The sequence below is a fragment of the Sciurus carolinensis genome, chromosome 1, assembly GCF_902686445.1.
Source record: "Sciurus carolinensis chromosome 1, mSciCar1.2, whole genome shotgun sequence".
In the NCBI taxonomy this organism is placed as follows: Eukaryota; Metazoa; Chordata; class Mammalia; order Rodentia; family Sciuridae; genus Sciurus; species Sciurus carolinensis.
The window spans coordinates 46919708-46943999 of record NC_062213.1 but is presented as its reverse complement, the minus strand read 5'-3'; the positions used below and the strand labels follow the sequence as shown (position 1 = coordinate 46943999).

Below are 24292 nucleotides of genomic sequence, written 5' to 3'. Positions count from 1 at the left end.
AAAATATTGCCATGTCAGACAGAAAAGAATAAATCAAATATATTGTTCACTGGGATTGTTACACTAAAATCATTTTTTTTAAATCTAAATAAGTATTAGGACTCAAATAAATGAAAAAGAATATTTCAATGTTATCTGTAATGTTTTTTTCTATCAATAATAGAAGGAAGAATTTGAAGGCTGGGCCAATCAAGTGCTGAGATCCAAGTGTCTCTCAGAACATTGTGCACTAAAGTCTTCTACCATTACTTAAAGGTAAGAGAATGTATTCATTATGAAGGAAAGGAAAACAATTGTACCTGAATAGGGGGAAAAAAAAAGAAAAAGCCTTATGATCAAATTCTGTAGCATAGGAATATAATCATTTGTTTCCAAAAGGGTACTTTGTATTTCAGTTAAACAGGGCAAAGGTGTCACCCTAATTAACAGGCAAATGAGAGATCTCTGATAAGTTAAATATTCATAGCCAAAAAAGAGACACCTACTGGAAAATTTGCACTAATGTCTAAAACCTTATTTGTAAATAAACTCATCATTAAGTTCACAATTAAACTACTTTAAAAATAAAGGTGACTGATGAATGCTGCACATGTCATGAATCATATGCTGAATTACTGTGTCAATAGTCATAAGTGCTACTAATAAATACACTTGATTCATGCTACAAGAGAAAGAATTGAGACACTTAATTTCACATTTCAGAATTCCTGAGTCTTATCAGAGAAAAACATATACCAAAACAAAACAAAACAAAATGAACTTACCTATAGTAAGGTAAATAACACAAATCTGGGCATTAAATTAATATTATATTTATAGTTCTAAAGTTGAAGACTGTGGGGACAATTATATAAGTACTTCAATGGAACTATAAAGATGATTTTAAAGCTTGATTTTTAAAAAAGGCTAAACAAGGCCACCTGAGTGACATCTTCAATGATGGCAAGCCCACCATTTTAAAGGAATAATATTTTTACTTCAAAGCCTAATTATTAATATAAAAAGAAAAAAAGTTTAATAAAATGTTTTAGTAAGATTGCAATGGGACAGCCCTTTGATGGAAGATCTAAGGAGGGTAAAGCCAATGTAATCAAATTAGAACATGAGTTCTAATTTTCAGCCACCACCCGCTAAATAATTTCCCTTTTGCTTTGCATATTACACAGTGAAAATAAAAAAGGTTATTTTAAGAGCACTTCAGTCCCACAATGTAGGATTTAAGCTTGTATGAAAAGGTGTAAATGGCCCTGCAATTATGTGATGCTTGCAAAAAATACATTCAACTGAAAGTTAATGTCTGTTTTCTAACACAGAAAAGGGAAACAAAGTGGTCCCACTTAACACAACAAAACAAAATAAAAAACACTGTTTATTCCTTCCGAAGACTAAGCAAAGAACATCCAATAATATTATACATTTAAGACTGCATACTTTAACTCAGTTTTATAAGTAAGGAAGATGTATACTTTATAAATAAAGACACTAAGCAGAAAAAATATTTGGGTTATTTCTCTGTTCATAAGTACCCAGAAATAAAATAATTAAAAAACACTAAAGTGCAGACCTATAGGCCATTACAGGCATGATAAAGAGGTGCAGCCAAAATTGCATCTACATTTACACTTATATATCCAGAAAATGATTCTTGCTTTAAAAAAAACTGTGCAATTAAAAACTAGTCAGTTTTTTTTTGTGCCGTAATAGAAATAGAACTTGTCTCTGCCCATTAGTGAAGTGACTGCTAGACCTTGGACAGCACGCTAGGCTCTTGACAATCATACATTTCTTTAGAATCATACAATATTGATTCCACCTCCAGAAAATGTTAGGGTCCTCTTGCTGTAGAATGAAGAGCCACTCGTATTTGGTTGATTGCCTTTAACCAGAGAGGTTTTCAGTTCCATTTCGCAAGCTACAATAGCTGCATTCAATTCCACTTGAGCTCGGTGAACTACATAAAACATGAGGCCTATACTTATAATAATCTGTGAATAAAAATAAAATATTAGTTATCAGTATTATATACAGAAAAAAGATAAATATATACGTGGCTTAGAAATGCTTCACACAGGATGTTTCTTAAGTATGGTATGTAAGAGTTTACATATTTCAAATGGTTAACACAGTTATTAATTCTCCCTTTTATTGCTTCTTCCAGGAATGGAAGGCCAAAATCTGTAAGTAACCATTATATGGTATCAAGTAAACACACAAAAATACACATCCCTTTGGTACATATAATGATGTGTGCTCAATACAAGTCAAACTCGTCTCTTTGTACTAAAAAACTTCCTTGAAGGAACAATGACAACAACAAAATATGTCTATAACAGACTATAGCTGGTTAAACTTTACTAGTGTAATTAACGTAATCTTATGTACATCAGCACAACTATAATTGTCTACCAGCATTTCCAACCTTACTTAGAAGCAATGATATTTGCAAAAGAACTAATTTATGCAAACAAAATTAAAAGTATTAAGGACCACTTTAAAAAACCGAAATGTCAATAAGCTTCAAAAGAAATTTAACAAGATATTGGGAACATGAAATTGTATTTAGGGAAAAACAAAAATAAAGCAAAACATGACGGTAATAAAAAAAAAAGGTAATTAAAGGGATACTAGGAAAAGCATCAAACTGATAAAACTGAGTCAGTGTTTAGTCTTGGTTTATCTAACTAGTGATCTGATTTCAGGAAAGTCCCTTAAAATATTTGGGTTTAAGTTTCCATTGTCTGAGGAATTTAGTTCATCAGAATGTCTATGCATTCCATATATTCTAAATGATTTTTATTCCAAAGTTCATTTGTAAACCAGTTGCAACAGGGGTTATTTACAAATAACCAAAAGTGACCCCATAATATAACAGTTTCAATCAAATCTATCATAATTATAACATTAACTCTATGAAAAAAGAATTCTAAATACAAGTGTTGAGGGTGGTGGGAGGGAGGGGTAGAAGCAGATGGGATAGAACTGGGGATGGAATGGGGAGAAAAACCTGGAACTTATGCAAGAGAGTACCACTGAGTGAATTTCCATTTCTCAATAAAATTCTAAGTAACTTAGGTATTATTAAAGTGGGTTTTTAAATTCTGCAATTACTCTCTAATGTTAGTTCTCTTAAAGAAACAAAGATATACTCACTGAAAACTCTTTTAAGATTGATACGTTTGAGTAGACAGTAACGCCATGTAAAAAGATGAAGAAAATGTCAAGAAAATTAATTGTGAGTGTATGTGAATGATCACTAAGTTCTATTTCAGACATGCTGAATTTAAGGTACCTATGAGACATCCAGACCAGTTAATGAACATCTGAAGCTATGGAAAGAAGGTTGAACTAAAGATGAGTCCTAGGGCAGAGAAGGGGGGTTTTCATTATACAAGTAAACACAATAGCAGCCAGTATAGTAATTGGGTCTGTCAAGAAAAAAAAAAAGTTTTCAGCATGACACTAGAAAGCTTAGACTAGAATCTTGAGAAACAAGGATTAAAGACATGCAGACAAATGTAACCCAGTTAAGGGTAGAGTAGGGTAAGTGGGACAAGAGTATAACGAGATGGAAGTTTTAATAATGAAGGCATGGTCAACAGAGTTTTGGGTTGCTAGATTACAAATGGAACATGCATCTGAATTAGATGAGGTTAACGATGACTTCAGAAACAGCAGTTTGAAGGGAGGACATGGTGGGGCCAGAGATTTAATTCAAAACCAGTGAACAACTTTCTCAAGCTTCCAGCAAGCATGAACTGGCTACATCTATACACTGCAATTTCCCCAGCTGCCCTCCTGGATTCTTGGGCCTGACAATCTGTAGTAACTATTTAACATGCTTTCACTTCTTCCTTAGCCTACTGAGGTGTTAAAAAAAAGAAAAAAAAATCAGTAAAAACAGTATAGACATATTTCTAAATGTTTCTCTATGAAAGTGAAAGAACCAAACATAGGCAGAAGAACAAGCATCCTACAGAAAGTCAGGCAGCACTTCTACTATTAACTGGAAAGTAGGTTGAGTATGGGCAGGAGCACAAGAACAGATTTCTCAAATGGAAACTCAGGTGTTTGCCATTTGAAAGTATCTGACTTTTCTGTTAAAGTGGAGAAGTAATCTGTTGAGAATGAAAAGGGATCAAAATTATGAGGAGAATTAAGATAGCTAGAAATAACCTATTTCAAGACAATAGCAGAGGAGTGAGAAGACAAAAAAAATGGCGATGTACAACAGTGTTGAGAAACCAGGTGAAAATTTACAACCATGAATTAAATATTATTCATCTGTTTGGCTGTATGATTTTGCACTCAAATGAACAGGTACAAAGCAGACCAAACATGGACTTATTCAGGATTGGGGTTTTGATCGGTAGCAACATAGAAAAATATAGGGCATGGAAAACAGTGATTAAAAAGGAAGACAGACTGGAGTCTAAGTTGGACATCAGTACAAGAATAGTTGTGGATTCCTCTGAATGTCTACTTTGTTTGCTTCCAAAATTTTACTGACACTGTAGATTCTTTTTAGATTGGTGACTATAAAGCTCAAATGCAAATCTGTGGCTCATTTCTAGCAAATAAAAACCTTATGAATACACTTACCCTACTGACTTTTAGCTAAGCTTCACCAAAATGAGACTGCAGTGTAATTTAGAATTTTATAACACCTTGGGATGATCATAAACATTAAATTACAACATATAGTATACTGTGGATTTAATGCATAGTAAGTTTAACATTATGTAATTAGCATGTCATATTAACTTGTAAGTCTTAAGATTTCAAATCTGTAAACCTAATAAATACTTGAATATTATTTTAAAATCACTATAAGTGGCATGTTTGTTGCCCAATTTAAGTTTTTGTATGTGTTCCACATCTGGGACAATGGATAAAATGAAATAATAGAAATAAACCAAATGTAATCCAACCTTTAAATCTAGATATCTAAAGAAAATATAGCTCTGGGGGAAAAATTAGTAAAGGAAAATAAAAATCGACGATTCCTTGAATGGCAAACAATACTACAAAATTTTTCTTAATGTAAGCCCTTCAATTGGGTTGATTATGAAAATAATTACTACAAAAAGAATCCTATTTTTATCATTCCTGTATTTTCTTCTTCAAGAGGACTTTTAACAATTATCAGTTCAGTTATACACTTTTCCACATATCCAAACAATTAAAAAATGTTGTCAAAATATAAAGCAGTATTAAAGGAACAGGGAAGATTGAAAAAGGAAAATGCCTCTCTTAAATTACATTCAATATAATCTGTTAAGTTTAAATCAGCAAGGCAATACATAAGAGAGAAAAAGAGATAACATTTGGTCTTAAACTCACCTGTAAACAAAAAACAAAATATCCACTAACACTCTGTTCTGCAATGACATCTTCCATTGTCCGCAGGGTGGTGCCCAAGTAAGAATTCAGAAGCTGGGTAGGAAGCAGTCCAACTGAAGATGCCATCAAATAGTTGGGTAATGAGAGATCAGTAATCTAGAAGTAAAGGAATGATTTGTTACCAAGTAAAATAACATAAAAAAGTGTGTCTAAGGATTTGCTAGTGTTTTTTCTTGGCAGGAAAGAACTGAAGAACACACAAAGTATCTTGACTTTTAAAAATGATTACCAAGGAAGTATGTATAGAATGCAATTTAGAATGAAATAAAAGTTCAAATAAAATTTTAACATTCTATTATTCCATCACTAAAGGACGACATTTGTGACTATTTTTTTCCTCACATGTAAATAAAATCCACACACAGATCACTTTATCAGAAGTCTAAAGTTTTCCTCATGTCATTAAATATTCATAAGCATTCTTACATGGCAGTGTGCTTGCTGGGCCCTGAAGCCAGATAACCCTAGATTGGCATTTCGGTGTTGAGAACTCAATGAGCTACTCTGTCTTTATGAGTTTTCATCTGTAAAATAAAAATAATCATCATCTTAAATGCAGAAAAAATTCATTGCTTCCTTATTTGTGTCTATGTAATTATGTTTGTTTTCTTGTTATTATTTATTAAATCCAACAAAACTGTAGCAAAAACCTTTGTATATTAACCTATGTGGAAGGCAGCATCTAAAATATTCCCGATGGTTCAATTTCCTGGTTTTCCTGCCCTGTGAGATTCCTTACCCTGGAGTGTAGGCTGGACTGAATGCTTACTTCTTAGCAAACAGACTATAGCAGAAGCGACATGTCACTTCCAAGATTAGATTACAAAAACAGGATTTCCATCTCTTCCTTGAGCATGCCAGCTGCCATATTCTAAATAGCTCTATGGAGAGGCCTATGCAGAAAGGAAGTGATTCCTTCAGCCAGGAGCTAGCAGTGACCTGAGGTCTACCAAAAGCCACACGAGTGAGGATGGAAATGGACTAAGTTAAACAAGTCTCAAGATACCTGCAGCCCTGGCCAACACCTTTACACCTTTACAGAATTGTGAGGAAGCCCAAGTCACAGGCCCCAGCTAAACTGCACAGGAATTCCTGACCCACAGAAACTGAGACAATTAATGTTTTAAATCTTGAAGTGATTTGTTACACAACAAAATAAATGACTAATACATTTTACATCTCAGTTATTTTAGGATAGATCACTAGGGGTAGAATTACTAACTCGAACAGTAAAAACTTTCTGCTGTTCCCAAATGTTCACAGTAATTTACATATCTGTCAGTAATAACATGAGTATGTCCATCACACTCTTACTAACTTATTAAAATTCAATATAATTTAGTTTGGGTAAAAATGTCTCATCATTATTTAATCTGTACTATTTTCATGTAAAGTGACATGAGTTTTCTTCATTTTTCTGCAGCTTTATTTGTTCACATTGTCCTCTTTTTCTTGGTACCTTAAGTGTTTTTCTTACATATTATAAGAACTCTTTGTAGTAAGAATAATATTTGGTTTACTCTATGGGCATATACTTATCCTAAAGTCTGTACTTTGTTCTCTGTGTCTTTCTTTCTTAATGTCCTTTTTCTTTCTTCTATTCATTCATTCATTTAGGGCCTTGCTATGTTGCTCAGGCTGGCCTCAAAAGATCCTGCTGTCTGATTCACTTTTTATGCTGAGATATAAGGTTTCCAAATGCCCATATAATCAAATATTATCAATATTTTCCTCCAATTTTTCCATTGCTTTTAGTTTTAGAAACTCTATTTAGATCCCATTAGTTTTACTTTTTTTTTTTCTGATTGTTTTATTTTCTAATACTTAATATTAAATTCTTCTGGAAATTATTCAGGCTAAAATGAGGATACAGCCTTACTCCTCCCCACTTCTACATAGTCAATTTTCTTAGCAATACATATTAAATAATCAGTAGGCTCCTCCTTATGATATTTGTTATAAAGAGTTGTGTATATGAAAGGACACATTAGGGGCTCTATTACTAACCATCCATATTTCAAATGTCACATTACAACCAAAATCAGTTAATATTTGGCAAGAAATTTCCAAATTCCTTCAAGCCACTTCATTACTCTTCTTTTTAAAACTGCCACTACAGTTCTTACTATTTATTCTCACAGATCATTCTGTCATTCAAAAAGAAAAAAGAAAAAAAAGAGTAAATTATTAGGATTAAGGTGTACTTAAAAATTAATCTGATTAGAGCTGAAATATTCATAATATTCAGTCTTCTTATCCACAAATGTTTCTAAATTTCTTAAAATGTTATTTGCTGAACTGTTCTTTACTGTTATTTACTAAAGTTTGGTTTTTTTTCTTACATATATCATGCATTTCCTCATTTATTTCTAAGTATTTCATGTTATTGTTGTCATCAGTCACTGGCCTTAAGAATCATTTCTCCATACCTGCATCTGTATATTACCAGTATATATGAAAGGTATTGGCTACAATACTAAACTTTTTTTCTAACTGCTTTTCAGATCTGGTATTTTAATCAGCTATATGTTTCTCTATAACTACATTCTAATTTAATAATCATGTATATCATAATTTCATTAAAGTTACATTCATTTCTATAGATGGCACATTGGCAATGCACGACTGCCAGTCTGGAAAGATATTTCAGCAACAGGTTGTTAAAAATTCACATTTATCAATCACTGTCTCAGTATGTCTGTAAAATGTTCTAATAAATGCTGGAAAGTTGAGACTGAAAGTAGGACACAATACCTACCCTCAAAGAATTTACACACTGACAAGTACACACCAAATACCTTAGACACAGACAGAAAGGGAGCCTTTGGAAACTGTGCAGAGCATTAAACAGTAGAAGGTTGGGTACACAGACATATATCTTGGAGTCCCAATTACTTGGGAGGCTGAGACAGAGGATTGTTAAAACTTAAAATTTAAAAGAAAGTATAGCTCAGTGGTAGAGTACTTGTGTAAGCATGTGCAAGGTCCTGAGCTCAATACCTGTTCCCATAAAAAAAAAAAAAAAGAGTAGAGATGAATTAAAATCAGATGTAGGAGTGGAGACCAAAGGGCAATTCTGTGGCAAAAGAGGCCTTTAGAACAGACACAAAAAGCTACACATGGCAAGCAAAGGCAGGAGGAAGAAGGTAGGTGTTCTAGGAAGAAAATGAGCAATTTGGCAGGGTAGGCACAGGATGTACTAATGAAGTTGGCAATACATTTTGGATTATTTAAGGCACCCACAAAGGAACACTGCAAAATAAAGACAGGAAAAGTAACTGACATGATACTCGTTAGGAGCTTGAAAGAAAAGGAGCAAGTCTCTGCTAAGAGGAAGAGTTCTGGCAAGTCTACTTACAGGAGGAGAGAATTTTCTTTAGAATAAAAATGTCATATGTATAAAATGAATAAATGACAAAATGAATCATAAAAATTACCATGTTAGAATTAACAATAAAGCATTACACATCATAAAAATTATCTTCAAAATATTTGTTATATTAAAAAATTTCAGAATGCAAAGTTTCAGTCCATAGCTTTAAATGTAATGAAGTTTCTCTAGATAAGAACACATAATTGACATGTAGGAATGATATCAATAATATTCAAATTGGAATGTTAAAAATGAATTTAATAAATCTGAAACAACTCTCAATTCTTTAACAATGCTGTTGTCCAATGCATAAATCAAAGTTTATCAAATTTCTCTTGGCCAAATTCATCCTAGGGAGAAAGTATTACGTATTATATATACATACTTCCTTTCTGTAAAGTTGAAATACCTAAAAAAAAGCAAAAACCTAGTTTTAATCTTTGTAAGCAGTTTTACTGGAGTGTTCAATGATTTAATCAGTACAACAATGCAATAATATACATGATTTTAAAACTATTAATAACTTGATTAACATAAAGACTATAAATTATTTTAATTTAGCATTTCCTATCAGTCAAAATCCTATCCAGAACCTCCACCCAGTTCCACAATTTTTAATATTTGTTCCCACACAAAGATTTTAACCAACCTTCTCTCCCTAGTAAGCCCTCACCAAAGTTCCAGAAAGACATTAAAATGAGCCTCAGGCCATCCTACTGAAATTCCTAAGTACCCTCGGATCTCAGTTCAGAACTTGTCCTCCAAATCCAAAGAATCTGTAGAAATCTCAGCCTAGGATATGAATGTCATACTGCTGGTTAACTTCCATAAAAGATATATAATGAGTTTCAGTGATGGCAAACATCATCTGATTATATTTACCCTTATTCCCAGAGGTAGTATGATTTACTTGGAGGCTCAACTTACTTATTTGAATCACTAGGGGTTAATATAAAACATTCCTCCACTATATCAAAAGTTCTTTAAACAAAGTAGTACCAATCTGAGTACATGGGGAGGAATAAAAAGCCTTAAATCTGAAGAGGAAGTACTGATTCACCACCTAACAGGGTATTTTCAGAGCAGCCCATTAAAGAACTCCCAGATTTATCATTCAGACACAACATAAAGTTGAGCTCCCAGGCAGCCCTGCAGTTCCTCATTTTCTAAGTTTACATCTGTTTACAAGGGTTTTACTGACTTTAATTTAATCCATAAAGAAACTATTTTTTTCTTTTTACACAGAATTCACTGACATGGATGCAACAAAGAATTTAAAGATAATCCATGTTCAAAAAACCTCAAATCCTATTCATAACTAACATTAGCCTTGACAAATTATACCTTCCTACATAGTTTATGTTTCTAGATTTATATATTAAGGGGTTTTTTTGGACTGGCAATTGAACTCAGAAGTGCTCTGCCATGGAGCTACACTGTCAGTCCTTTTCATATTTATTTTGAGAAAGGTGTTGCTAAATTGCTGAGGCTGGACATGAACTTGCAATTCTCTTGCCTCAGCCTCCCAAGTTGCTAGGGATTACAGGTGTGCATCTCCCCGCCAAGTCCTAAACTAATTTATTTGGAATGCCTTTATTGACAAATCTACTATTGAGGTATACTATGTAAATTCCATTTAAAATATGGAACATAATATTGCTATGTAGTATTATATAATACATAATATTTCATAGAAAAATCACAAATCCTTAAGATGATTTAAAGGAACAGTCAAAAGAAATTAAATGACTATAGTTTGATCTTTGCATCTTATTGATAAATTATGTATTTTATTGCATGATCTGAAAAACACAATCTTTCAGAAAAGTTGTAGAAGAGAAAAAATTCAGAAATAGTAACTAGCTTTCACTCTCAGAGAAAATGTAATTCTTTAAAAAAGTAGATTAAGGAAAAACATTAAATGTTCATTTCCTTTCCTAAATACCTCTTCTCTTTTTATGTTCCCAGTCTCAGTTCCCCTGAGACCATATCAACCAGCTTCTCCCTCATTTACCACATCTGACTTTCTCCTATCTTTGTCAACTGCACCTTTTAAATTTCTAAGGAATCTATCTACCACCTGGTTCTATTTCTAGTGTTTCCTCTCCAGTCTTGACACCTAGATTAGGCTAAATCTTAGAAAAAAATTTTAAAAATGCAAATTCAATCCTGCTTAAATTCTGACCTACTGCCATGAGAATGAGGGTCAGGTCTTCAGCATGCAAAATACGATCTGACCATTTCAAACTTCACATCACACTGTAGTCCAGATGCATCAAAAGTCTCTGGGTTTCTAGAACATTCCGTGCTCTCTTCCCTCTAGGCCTCTCTATATTGCTCCTTCTAGCAAGGACACATACATGCTTCCTCCCATTCCTTCTGCTCTACTCTACAACTATCTTTTACTACCCAGTCTTCAACTTCTGTAGGAAAGCTTCCCTGATGCCCCAAATCTGCACAAAATATGCTTTCAAGGACTCTGAGGAAACAGTGAACCTCCCTGTCCCCTCACACAGGTCAGTGATCAAAGGTTTCATCATCTGTTTGCCCCTCACTCAGACTGCAAGTTCTGTGAAGGAAAGGACCTATGTCTCCTTCATTTATGTTCCTAGACCTAGCACAATGTCTACCAAATATTAGACACTAAATATATGTTGACTGGAGGATGAATATATCAACATCAAAATTGCTTTTTAAAAAATAAATGTGGAGACTAATGATAGTTGCTAGTTTGTAAAAAAAGATTGAGATGACAATTCTATTTGTAACTGGCTATACAGAAACTGAGAATACCACAGCCCTAACACAGAAAAATGTCTTCACTAGAAATGAACTCATTATCAGCAAAATTTACACCATGATATAACTAGTGCTTTTTTCTTCACTGGACTACTAGCAACCTGAGGGACTGCTTTACTACTATGCAATTCCAGCAACTAGAACAGCAACAGGTACACAGCCTCTACCAGTTATCTGCTGAATGAATACTGAATGAAAACAAAGTACTTCCAGTGGTGAACCTAATGTCAAGGATGCTCTAGTTAGATGGTAACCCTCAGAGGACTGCAAAAAATTTTGCTACTGAAAGCAAAAACAAAAAACAAAGCAGGGATCTGAGGGACTTCACTCTAATATCTGGAGATGGCCTCAAGTAAAAGAGGCTTCTACTTCCACCGACAGAAATGGTTTGGTCAATATGCCTTCCTAAAGAAGAAAACATCTTCATATATACAACATTTTTCATTAGCTCAATGTTTCTAAATCAGGAACTGCTTTTAATGGTTCACAAATTATTTGGGGTTCAACAATCCATCTGAGAATATGGTTAACACACACTGAATCTTCTCCCCAGCAGAAACAAAAAACAAAAAACAAAACAAACAAACAAAAAAAAATACACATTTTATTGTATAGATCTCTGGAAAATAAGTTGAAAAGCTTTTTATTGAATGTGAAAAACTATAGGTTTATTTTTTTTTACTTATTCAGCAAAAATTTGTCAAATACCTTTATACAAAAGGACCAGCTCTAACCAGGAATAAAAAAAGTACAAAGATTAAAACTACAGCTAACTGTGTGGTCATTAAAAGTCATATTGCAGTACATAACAAAATACCAACTACATCGAGTAAAATTTCACAAAAATCATTTATAACATTAATTCACAATGTCATAAAGAAAAAATACACCAATAAATGCTAATAGGAAAAAAACATTAAAATGTTCATGATTTTTTCTTCATTGTATCTGCCATACTTTCAAAGTGTTCTTTACAATGAACACTTTTTTGGTAAATGGAAAATACAGATACTGTTAAAATAAGTTTTAGTAAGATGTCTGTTTTTAACTTTTTTTTTTTTTTTTTAACCTAGGAAGGGGTATTATGACATGTTGCATATACACTGCTATAATAGGCTCTGATAAAAATCTGTGCCTTCTAAGCCTATATATATTACACAAAGAAACCTCAAACTGATGAGAAAACTGAAGTAGCACAAAGAGGGGGAAACAGTTTCAAGGAAATACTGAATGGTTAACTGTATTAAGTGGTCCTGTAAGGTCTGAGAAAGTAAACTAAGATGACACTACATTTATCAACCTATTTATCCTATTTAATCATTCAGACTCCAAGATCCTCCAAAGCAGATTGTTCATTTTTCTATTCTGCCTGAACTATACCACTGGCTGCAAATCAGTATACTTCAATAATAAGAAATAATCACTTGACACACTGGTGCAGGGACAGGGATCATGACCTATCATCCTTATCTGAATCTATGGCTTTACCTATTATACAGAATAGAAACTTAATCACAACTTTTTCCTGTTTTACATAATGTGCTATCACTAAACACTTTAGAGGGAATAAATATTAAACTGTTGCTCAGAACATATGCCTTTTTAAAAGCAAACTCTGAGACCTTGTCTAACTCTTATTTTACAAATAAGAAAACTGGAGAAAAGATCATTAAGTGAGTTCATCAAGGTTACACAGGATCTGAGACATTCTGAGCTTGGGTTCCCAGAGTCCACAAGCTAAGATTTTACAATATTTGTGGCCTTAGTCATATGCCAAAAACTTATTAAATTGTAATAAATGTCAGTTCATTTGTGAACTAATTACTAAAAATAACATTTTCTTGGTAAGTCAAGACTCTTAAGTGCAGATTCTAAGGAAACTGATTCAAGAATAGTTTCCTCTACTTCAAGTTATCATAACATCATTTGCCATCAATATTTTGGTCATTGCCAGTTTCACAGTTCTCTGCCCCTTTGCTCAAAAACAAAAATCTTTTATTGCTGTTTCTAATCTTTTGTGATCTCAGACAAATAACCCAAGAAACAGTTGGTAACAGTACCATTTTAAGTGATTCTACTGAGAAATGAGCCAGGGGGATGGGCAAGGCCTTGGACTTTTAAAATACTCAGTTCTGTTTTTCTACTTTGTTTGCATTTTATTAACAGTATTAATATATTGTTTCTGTCAAAAAAAAAAAAAAAAGGTAACTTAAGAGACTCTTTCTACAATCACAAGGGCTCATGCCTGATGGTGATTGGGCTGTAGTGATTAACACAGAGGTAGATAAACTTTTTCCATGAAGTGTCAGGTGGTAAATATTTTAGGCTTTGGAGGCTCAGGGTTTGTTCCAACTATGTAACTTTGCTGTTTTAGCTTAAAAGAAATCAGAGACTGCTCACACATGAATGAGCATAGCTGTATTCCAATAACAAAGTTTACAGATGCTGAAATTTGACTTCCATATAATTCTCATGTGCATCAAATAATCTTCTTTTTGGTATTTTTTTTCCAACCATTTAAACCTGGAAGAAGTTTGTGTGCCACACAATTGGGCTACAGTTTGCTGATCCCCTGCTTTAACATCGTAGGATGAGAGCCAACGCCCCTGTGTAGAACCCTGAACAGTACCTGACATGTGGGAGGTCCTCTAGTGTTTTGATACACAAGGCACTCTAGAACTAGTGATCCAAAATTGGAATCCTGAGGTATATGAGAAACCCAGCTCTTCTGGACCAATACTAGTACCACAGGCATGTTAATGATTCTAAATATCTATATCCTGCGGTTTTGGGGCAAGCTCTTCTACCAGTTTGTATCTCAACTCCCTCAGCAATAAGAAGAGGATTAGTGTTAAAATGAGCATTAAATAAGTAATGTATGCATGACAGAACACTGCCTGGCAATTAGTACAGGAAATAAAAATATTTGCTACATTAAAAAAAAAAAAAAAAAAACTGAGCCTCAAAGTGCTCATTTTGGATTACAGAGGATGAAAAGAAAAATAATGAGCAAACTGTATTTTATCACAATTTCACAACAGGTGTTATTAAACAACAGGAAGTATGGATCAAAAGAGTAACTACCTCAAGATGCCAAGGTAAACACTGAGAACCAAGTCTGATTTCAAGTTTGTGCTATCTGTTCTCAATATAACTCAGTCTCCTAAGACTGTTGTGGTGATTAAGGAATATTATGTATGTAAATTTGCTTTGCAAGTTGGAAAGTACTATACATTGTATGAATAAGAGAATTTTTCACACTATGTTTTAGGTTTTAATTTTAGGTTTTAAAAACTTAAACATGACTGAATTTCCCATGTGGATTTGTTTAAAGAGAAAGAACTTACTAGAGTCTTTGACTTCTAAAGTTTTTCTTCAACCAAAGTTAAAAGAGAGAATGTTTTTTAGGATCTCCTATAGAGCAAGTTAACAATAACATCAGACCCCTTTGGAAGTTGCAAGCACCAATATGTATCCTGTTGCCCATAACAACCAATTAGCATGTAATATTTTTGGACCATAGATGGCATTTTACAGGAAGTGACTTTAAAAGACTCCAAAGGGGCATCACAGAGTTTGTTATTTTCAATTTTATCAACAAGTTTCTTCTAGATGGTTTTAATCTTTTAGAATTTCATCTCCTACAACTACCCCAAGGGTCCCTCCTTACCAATCCAGACTCTTTTTTTCAGCAACTGATAAAAGAGAGAACCTGAAGTTTGAAGGTCACAGAAAGGATTTCATTTGCTATGTTTAAATCAGAAATATGTCCATCTCAAAGTGCTGAGGATTAAATGAATTAAATAAGCCCAAGAATATATGAAATTCATCCAGACAGGAAAAGAAAATCCATTTGAGGATTTCATGAAGGGAAGTACCAAGATGTATTTGAATTTTATAAAGATCTTTTCTAAATAATGTTGGGAGAACTTAGGCATGGTGGAGGGAGAGATGAAAGAAGGCAGTGGCAGTGAGCTGGACTGAGTGTTTAAGAGGCAGAATCCAGAGAATTTAAAAGCAAAGACTAGACATGGAGAGTGAAGGAAGGGGTAGTCAAGTGCCAGTAACTAAAACTGCACCACATGCTCCAGTTCTTGCTCCTTCCTGGCAGACCCATCAACACTTTGAATTTAGCTGTGGCCAAGTAACATTTTCAGGCCAGGGAAAAATGAGACTACTTTTAAAAAGTCAGTATGTAATCCTCCATGTCACAGTGACAAAATGTAAGATGGTGGTTTTGTCAGCATGGATCTCAGAGTAAAACTGACATAAAACAGAGGACCCCTCCCTCCCTTCTCCCAAATCAAGTCTGACCTGCACCTGGGTCAAGCAGAATAAATATACCTTTAATGAGATGTGATGGTTGTTATGCCAGCACAACTCAAGCTTATTCTGGCTAATCTAGAAAGAAAGTAATAATGGTCATCCAAGATGTGTCCAGATAAGAACTTAGAAACACAAACTATAGGCTTAGAAATCTGTCTTAATGGGCAGCAAGACCTGTAGATACAAGATGAAAACACGAAAAAAAGCTTTACCAATTTCACTGCAGAATGATGAGTGCATTTTTCAAAGAAAAAAAAATTTAAACATAATCTTGAGAAGTAAAATTTTATATGGTTTAAGAACCAATATATTATAAGCTATTAGGTACATATCTTGTATTTTGAGTTTCAAAAATGGTGTTTCAGCTTGTTTATCTCTTTCTTGCACACATGGGAGAAGTCTTATGGTTAAGAACAAAAAAACAAGGGAAGCCTCTTCTTCTTCCAACCAGATTCTGCCTTTAAAATGTAAATGTAACTACTTCTACCATTAATAATAACTGCTAGCAATTAAGAAGTGACCATATGCCAGGCAAAACAATATCTGGCTGGGCACAGTGGCACATGCCTATAATCCCAGCGGCTTGGGAGGCTGAAGCAGGAGGACTGCCAAGTTCAGAGCCAGCCTCAGGAACTTAGTGAGACCCTAAGCAACTTAACAAGACCCTGTCTCTAAGTAAAATATAAAAAGGCCTGGGGATGTGGCTCAATGGTTGAGTGGCCCTGGTTTTAATTCCCAGTACCAAAAACAAAAAAAACAAAACACTTTGTATCTTCACTGCATTGGTTTATTTAACCCATATAACTCTACGGCCATTTACAGATGAGGAAATATAAGAAGAGAAGGCCACATAGCAGGGACTAAAGAAGGACTATTTCCAAAGCTTGTGCCTTATATGATCACTATACCTAACTTTGTCTTTGAGGATAAGTTCTGATAAATTATTTTAATCATGGACACTGAAAAAAAAATTAGTTTTAACTGGAATTTTCTTTTAAAATGGAAATTTCAGTAAGTAGAGAAGTAGAAAACACGAGAAATATGCCCTGAAAGAAGGCAGCTGTAGGCAGCCATGAGGTGGACAGAATAGACGCAAGATGAACAATATGTAACAGACCATACCCAGTGGCTTCATAAGCCACCCTGCTAATGCTATGAGTAAGAATTTCAATCCATCACACTCACTGTATCAGCAGATTCTGGGTTCGAACCTCACCTCTGCCCTTTTGACTCTGTAGTACAATTTCCTGGATGGTTGAGTCTCCATTTCTTTCTCAGAAAACTGATGACTATATTACTTACTTCAATAGACCTTTTTTTCTTCTTCTTTTCTGACCCCACAATGTCAAATTAAATGCTGCCCCTCAACAAACTTGGTTTCAACCACATGAATACCTTAAATTATTTCCAAGTACAAAGTACAGTTTCTTACATATTTAATATGTGAGACATTATCAAATGAAAATCTATTGTCAAGTAATAAATACATGAATTATGAAGATACAATACACAATAAAAAAACAGGACCATGGGTTAAGACCGAGCATCAGACCATAGTTCCAAGTTTGATACCATCTATTTACTGGCTAGGTACCATGGTTAATAACAGAAACAAGAACAGTAGAAAACAAAAGCCAACATATGAGTGCTTGCTAAGACAGGTTCCGTTGCATATATTAATTTTATGTAATCTTCTCAATAACCCTATCAAATAGGTACAACTACTTTCCCCACTTACATTAAGAAACTGAAGCTCAGAAAATAAGAAACTTGACCAATCAGATTCTAAGACAGGCAGACTCCAGAGTCTCAGCCCTGTGCTCCTCATTAGTAGACAATTAACAGTGTACAATAAGTGCATAATCACCTTCTGCAGGGCTGGCTTAAGGATTGGAAATAATATATGGAAAGATCCAAGAATGACAGCACAGAGTAGGCGAACGAGAAAAGGCACAAGTATACAAGTTATACTGCAGGACAAAGAGGAACTATCTGAATCTATACAGCTTCCTTAGTGCCAAGCTTCTTTCAAAGTCTCAGGACAATTAATCTATTACCCAAGGTTGGGTCAAAGTTCATGTGTGCATTTCATATTATAAGGGGCTGTGAAAAGGCAAAAAATTAGAGCTGAAACTATACCAAACTACTGCTATATCACTTTACTTCATAGTTTTGTTTTCTTTTAACTGAAGGATTGAGATCCTGGGACTCTATGAACCCTGTAGTTTAGAATCATTGAATTTGGGAAACTCAGCCATCTAGTTTGAAGTCAGATAAGTTTAATAATTTGTTCCCAGGTCACAAAGTTTGTAAAGACCAGATTCCTTTTATCCAATTGAATGGTCTCCTCACTAGTTGTATCTTAAGTCAGTTGCAAAGAAGAAATGCACATTAGATACAGAAACCTAAATAGAGTAAGCAGAATATATGTATATAAGGACAGAAAAGTCTAGAGTTTGTTTATAAAGGAAAATAAATGCTCACTGAACGAAAGGTTTTTTTCTTATTTTATTTACCACTTAGTAATTTCAAGATAAAGTTCCTCCAAAGAAGGATAAACAAGAGAATTTTCTCCTTTACATGGTATTACAACAAATTATTTGAAGCGGGGGGGAATAGCCTCTCTTAAATGTAGAAAACTCCAAATTCGGGAGAATTCATTGTTCACTTAATCACGGCCTTCAACTCCACATCACTAAAAACTTGAGTCAAAACCCTGGATGCATTTATGCAGGCAAGAGAGAAAACGAGGGATCTGAGGCTGCACTCCCAAACTCCTGCAAAAGCTGCTACAGAAATAAGGTAACAAATGTTAAAAAAGGACATTTTCATTCATGCCCCACTCAAAGTTAAAAGGATTCTCCATTTTTTATGCATTTTCAAATTTCCAAAAGGAACAGTTCTTTCGCTACTCGATCTCCTTCCGAGAACGCACCTTAGATTTATTTGTAGGATCGATACTATGCAAAGTAATTGTTAACTCCTATTGCCAATGTCACTTCTCCGCTGGTATTTATCTGATGGAGGGCCCTCCCTGGGAGCGCAAAAAGATGGCCCGAGAACAGACCTGGAGAGAGACCAGTAGGGCACCACTTACCGAAAACACTGCATTCTGAAGCCCAAAAGGTATGGGGGTCAATCTGGCCAGTGCCACCACCTTCAGGCCGCTTCCTCCCTCCACGACGCGAATAACGGCGCTCAGCTTCTCGCTGCTCTGGATCTTGGCGGCCACCCAGGCGGTGAGCAGCCGCTTGCAGACCACATGGGCGATGAAGGTGCCGATGAGGACGCCCACCACCATCAGACCCATGCCCAGCACGAAGCCATACAGGTAGCCGGCGGCTACGTTGAGCACGATGTAGCCCCAGCCGCAGGGGAACGAGACCACGATGAAGCCCACAACGAAGAGCAGGACCCCCAGCAGCGAGTCAAGGCTCTCCACCCAGAGAAGGAGGTGCTGCAGGTAGCGGCGGACCAGGGCCAGAGAAGCGAAGCACAGGGCGGCCAGTACGCAGACCAGCACGAGGCTCCGGCACCAACAGGTGCTGCCGAGGCAGCAGCAGCGCCAGTTTCTCACCTCGGCCACCCCGACCACCACTCCGCCGCCGCCGCCGCTCCCGGAGCCGCCCGCCAAGGCCCCGCCCGGCGCCGACACCTCAGAGGCCGCGGGCTGACCGTGGCGCTCCAGATAGGCGCCGAGCAGGGCGCCCGAGGCCGCCGCCGCCGCCGCCGCCGCGCTCGCCCCGCCCCCGCGGGGGAGGCGGTCCGCCGGGTCGTCCCCGCCCGCCGCCCGCGCCAGGGCCCAGCCGGACGGCAGCTCGGCGCGGCCCGGGCGGACGGCGTGCTGCAGGAGCCGGGGGAGCGCCTGGAGCAGACTCCCGCCGGGGCTCCGCATGCCTCCGCCCGGCGCGGGCCCTCTCAGCCGGCCAGCCCCTCGGCCACGGCGCCCGTCAGGCGGCAGCCCTCCATGGCGCCCCGCACCCCGGGCCTCGACTCCCAGCGTCCGCTTGGGGGGGCGGGAGACGGCCGCGGAGCGACAGTCCGGCAGAGTGAGGGAACTCCGGCCGGCGGGGGCCGAGTCCGCCCCTTTTCGGCCAGAGGGGGCGGGGCCGCGGGGGCGGGTACGAGCCGCGTTCCGGCCCCGCCCCCGTGACGCACTGCCCTCGAGGCTGAGGGGCCAGCAGCGTCTGCGTTGGCAAGCCAGCGCCTGAAGCCCAGGTTATCCACCGAGAGGAGAGGAGAGCCGCGGGAACACGCGCACCAGGGCGGGAGGGGGTGCAGTGGGGCAGAAAGTGGACGCTGGCTGAGTTGGGGGCGGGGTGGGGACCTGCGCGATCCCCGCCTTCCCAGACGGGCGCGCGCGTGCCTGCCTGCGTGTCAGGGCGCGCACTCCTCCTCTCAGACCAGGAGACCCCTGTCTGGGAACTGGTTGGTTCTCGTCCAAACCTCTGGTGGTTTCCGCTGTTAAACCCTGATCTGGGTTGGCAGGTCTGTGGCACCTCGATCCATAGCTGCTTTGATAGACGTTGTGGGGAAGAAGGGTTCTTGGTGTCTTTGGAGGAGGATTTGCTAATTGTCCTCCACCCTTCCTTCTCTCCCTTAGATTTGCACCACCGCCACCTTCTTGTAAAGAGTTCTCCCAGTGGGTTTAAGCTAACTTGTTCTTTTAGGAGCTGAAGAAGAAATTGGGTATAAAATACCACTCTTGACAAAATGTCCCTTCTTACTCCAGAGGTTCTTTATTGAGTGCCAGTACCACTGTACTAGGGGCATTGGAATAAAAATTCACGGGAGGACATTTCTTAGGGGGTTGTGCCTTCTCAAACTCTTTTTTACTAACTGCTTATTTGTACGCCTTTAATGTTAGTGTTCCCCCGGTTTTCTTAGTTTGTGTACACATCCTGATTGAATTTTTCAAACTCAGCATAACTTGATTGATAACAGCTTGCGTTGTGATGGAAAGCACGTTTAGCAACTATGTGACTGATCAAGTAGTTAATCCCTCAATCTCAGTGTTTTTTTAAACTGCAAATTGAAAATAGGAAGATGATTAACTGGTTGCCTGAATCGTTGTTCAGTAAATGTTATGTGATGGTATTTATAATTGAAAGTATCATCTTACCTATACCTCCTCTTCTGAGTTTCTCACCCCAATGGATGACCCTGTGTCTAGTTCTCTGTCAAATAACCAACCGGACACTTTTGGGTTCTTGCAGATGAGGGGCATGCTTGCTCCTTCATAGCATTATCCTCAATCCTCCCTGTTTTGCCTGATTCAGCTAGTCCCTCCAAGGTGCTGGACACATGCTGCTTCCTTCACCTGCTTTTCCAACTCCTGTGGTTCACTTGCAGGACCTGGTCTTACTGCTCCCTCCTCATTTACATGAATTTTCACTTCCTGTCTAGAAACATCCCACACTACCTTCCCACTACCATCACACCCAATTTGGAATTTCCTCTCCCGGGTTACCTTTCTACATTGTTGTTATCACATCTGTCCCATTGTGTTGTAATTTTCCATTTACATCACAGTTTCCCTCTTCAGACTTTGAATTTCTTCTAGGTAGGCCCATTGCTTATTTAATCAAAGAAACAATGTTCAGAGTACAAATTATTGTAGAAATGAAAGAACTAAAGAAAGAAAAACACAGAAAGGAGACTAACAGAGTTGCCTGAGCAAGGATCTGTGAGGATCTGAAATAGGGTCATAGTCCTGGGCTTAGTAACATGGGGATAAACTACAGAGAAATATCTATGGGTTTGATGACTGATTAGGTGTTGGAAGAGGGGGAGGAATCAAGAATAATATCTAGATTCTTTATTTGAAGTAGTACATAAATAATGGAGCCACTGACGAAGAAAGAAAATACAAAAACTTTGTGGGAAAGAAGGGTCCAGTCCTGAGACTTCAGATGTTTATGATACCATCCAGTGTGGTATTCTAGTTGATTAAAAATATGAACATGGAGTTATAATTCTGACCTTGGTATATAAGAAGCAGGTTTATGGATAAGCAAATAGTGGTAGGTGTGCCAAATACTTCCTATTATCTTTCAGGTATATGGAAGAATTGCGCATCCTAGCCTTCTTGTGTTTGGTTGTGCTACATGACACATTCTGTCAGTGAATTGTGAGTATAGCATTTATTTGCTGATGCAAGACCTTCCAGAACCCATTTTCTCTTTGCCTTGGCAATCAGTGATGTTCTAGGGAGTGTGTGCTCTATCATTGTTGGTCTTGGAGGGAAGAATGCAGAATAGAGTCCTAAACACTTATGGTGGATATGGAAAGTAAGTGAGAAGAAAACTTTGTTTTAAGCCACTGAAATTTGAGAGTTAACCAGAGCTGGTCTTTGTCACTCCTGACTGATTGGAATGAGAAAATAAGATTTAATAATAAAACCTTGACTGGGCATGGTGGCACACACTTATAATCACAGGGACTCTGGAGGCTGAGGCAGGAGGATCATAAGTTTGAGGCCAACTTTAGCAAGTAAGCAAGGCCCTAAGCAATTTAGTGAGACCCTGTCTCAAAATTTTAAAAAAGTCAATAAAAAGAGCCGGGTAAGTGACTCAGTGGTTAAACGCCCCTGGGTTCAATCTCTAGTACCAAAAAAGAAAAAGAATGAAATCTTAGAGCATTAATGTGCTTGTAGTCTCTTGGATTTGTGAGGAAAGACTCAAAAAGACTGCCTTAATTATAAGAGAGAGGGACAGGAATATCTTTATGGATATATGAGTAGCTAATAGGAATTTAGGCACCACAAAGGATAATCTCCTCTTCTTATTGTCTCTGTTCTCTATCCCTAATCTATTCGCATACTACCAACTTGCTAATTAATCCTGCTCTTATCCTGTAATCCACATTCCATAAGAATATAATTCAAATGCAGAGCCCTTAGCACTAAGCCACTTCTTGGGCTGCCAGCCAGCCTGTGGATGAGCCACTCTTAGATGAAGTGGTCATCTTGATAGAAACAGCACCACCCCTACCCCAAACACCACTTAACTGTCCTGGCACAAGAGGTTTGACCAGAGCAATTGCAAACTGCAATGGGTCATTTCAACTCTTGTCTCACCACAATTTATTTTTCACAGAATATTGCAGTGCATTTTATAAGTAGAATATGCCAGATATATCTTAATTCACACACACCAATCCACTGTGATCAGCCTAAAATCTTTATGTTACATTAGGGAAAAAAACCTAACTTCTTCCCTGGCCAGCAAAGCCTTTTATGACCTCACCTCTGCCTGCTATTCCTCCCTCACCTTCTGTCCCCCTCCCTCTCTCACACTTGAGCACCTCAGCCTCCTCTCTTTCCCTTGGACATGCCAAGTTTCTACCTCAGGATGTTGGACTCTGCCCTTGTTGATCTCTCCTGTTTCAGCAGTCCTCTCTTGGCTTTTATTAGAAAGTCTGGCTTTCCTCTTTTTCATTTTAACTTTTCTGTCATCTCATAGATTACCCACATGTAAAAGACTGCCCTTTCTACCTCAGAGTCTCGGTACTGCTTGTTATTTCATAGCACTTATCACCACCTACTAGTGCCTTATGTTTATTCTTTAACTGCCTCCCCCTGATAGAATGAAAACACCATGAAAATGGACATCTCTCCTGTCTTATGAACTCGTGTACTCTGATTCTCTGGAATAGTTAGTACACTAGATATTTTTAAGTGCATGAAAGAGACAGTGAACAGTGTGTTTCTATGACCCTCCACCAAGGTCAGTCTCCACTTTTCCTTGCTTTGCTGTGCTACTAGAAAATGGACCTCAAGAGCATCGGCGAGACTCTCTCATGCTCTTGGTTTCCAGTTAGTTTTGAGTCATGAGAGGCACCAGTACAAGACGAGTATAGTAGGAATGAAGTAAATCAGGATGCTTTCCTGTTCTGAACCCAGTTTCTCTGTAGTTTTGGCAGTAATTGTATTCTTCCATGGCCATAGTGTTGCTGTTTATTAAATTTCCAGCTCTTTCCCAGCTCTGGTATTGGTTTCCTGAAACTTCACCATCCCTTAAATACCTCCTTGATTAGATGGTGTATTAGGTTCTTTAGAGGAACAGAACCAACAGAATATATAGATGGGGGTGTGTGTATACATATATTTGCATATACGTATATGCATATATGTATATATGTGTATTTATTAGACTGATGTACAATCAGGTTGAAGAGTCATCTGAAGACTGGAGAACCAGGGACACCAACAGATGCTCAGTTCAAGAAGTCGGATCCTCAGAACAAGAAGGACAAATTCATGCAACCCCACTCTGAGGCTGAAGGCCTGAAAGCCTCCTGGACAACCACTAGTACAAGTCTACTTTCAGGGCTTGCAGGATTTTGAGTCTGATGTCCATGGGTGATCACAGCGTCAAAAACCACACCCACTCA

General features: G+C 37.4%; 1 protein-coding gene across 1 annotated transcript; it reads right to left on the bottom strand.

Annotated features, from left to right (window-relative positions):
• Positions 1-14: 14 nt before the first annotated feature.
• Positions 15-19984, bottom strand: Tmem64 (transmembrane protein 64). Its single transcript, XM_047555963.1, has 3 exons — positions 18996-19984; positions 5341-5496; positions 15-1985 (listed from the first exon to the last, which is right to left on the bottom strand). Exons 1-3 carry the CDS (start codon positions 19791-19793, stop codon positions 1794-1796), a joined length of 1146 nt encoding a protein of 381 aa, XP_047411919.1. The 5' UTR covers positions 19794-19984; the 3' UTR covers positions 15-1793.
• Between the last annotated feature and the right edge of the window lie 4308 nt (positions 19985-24292).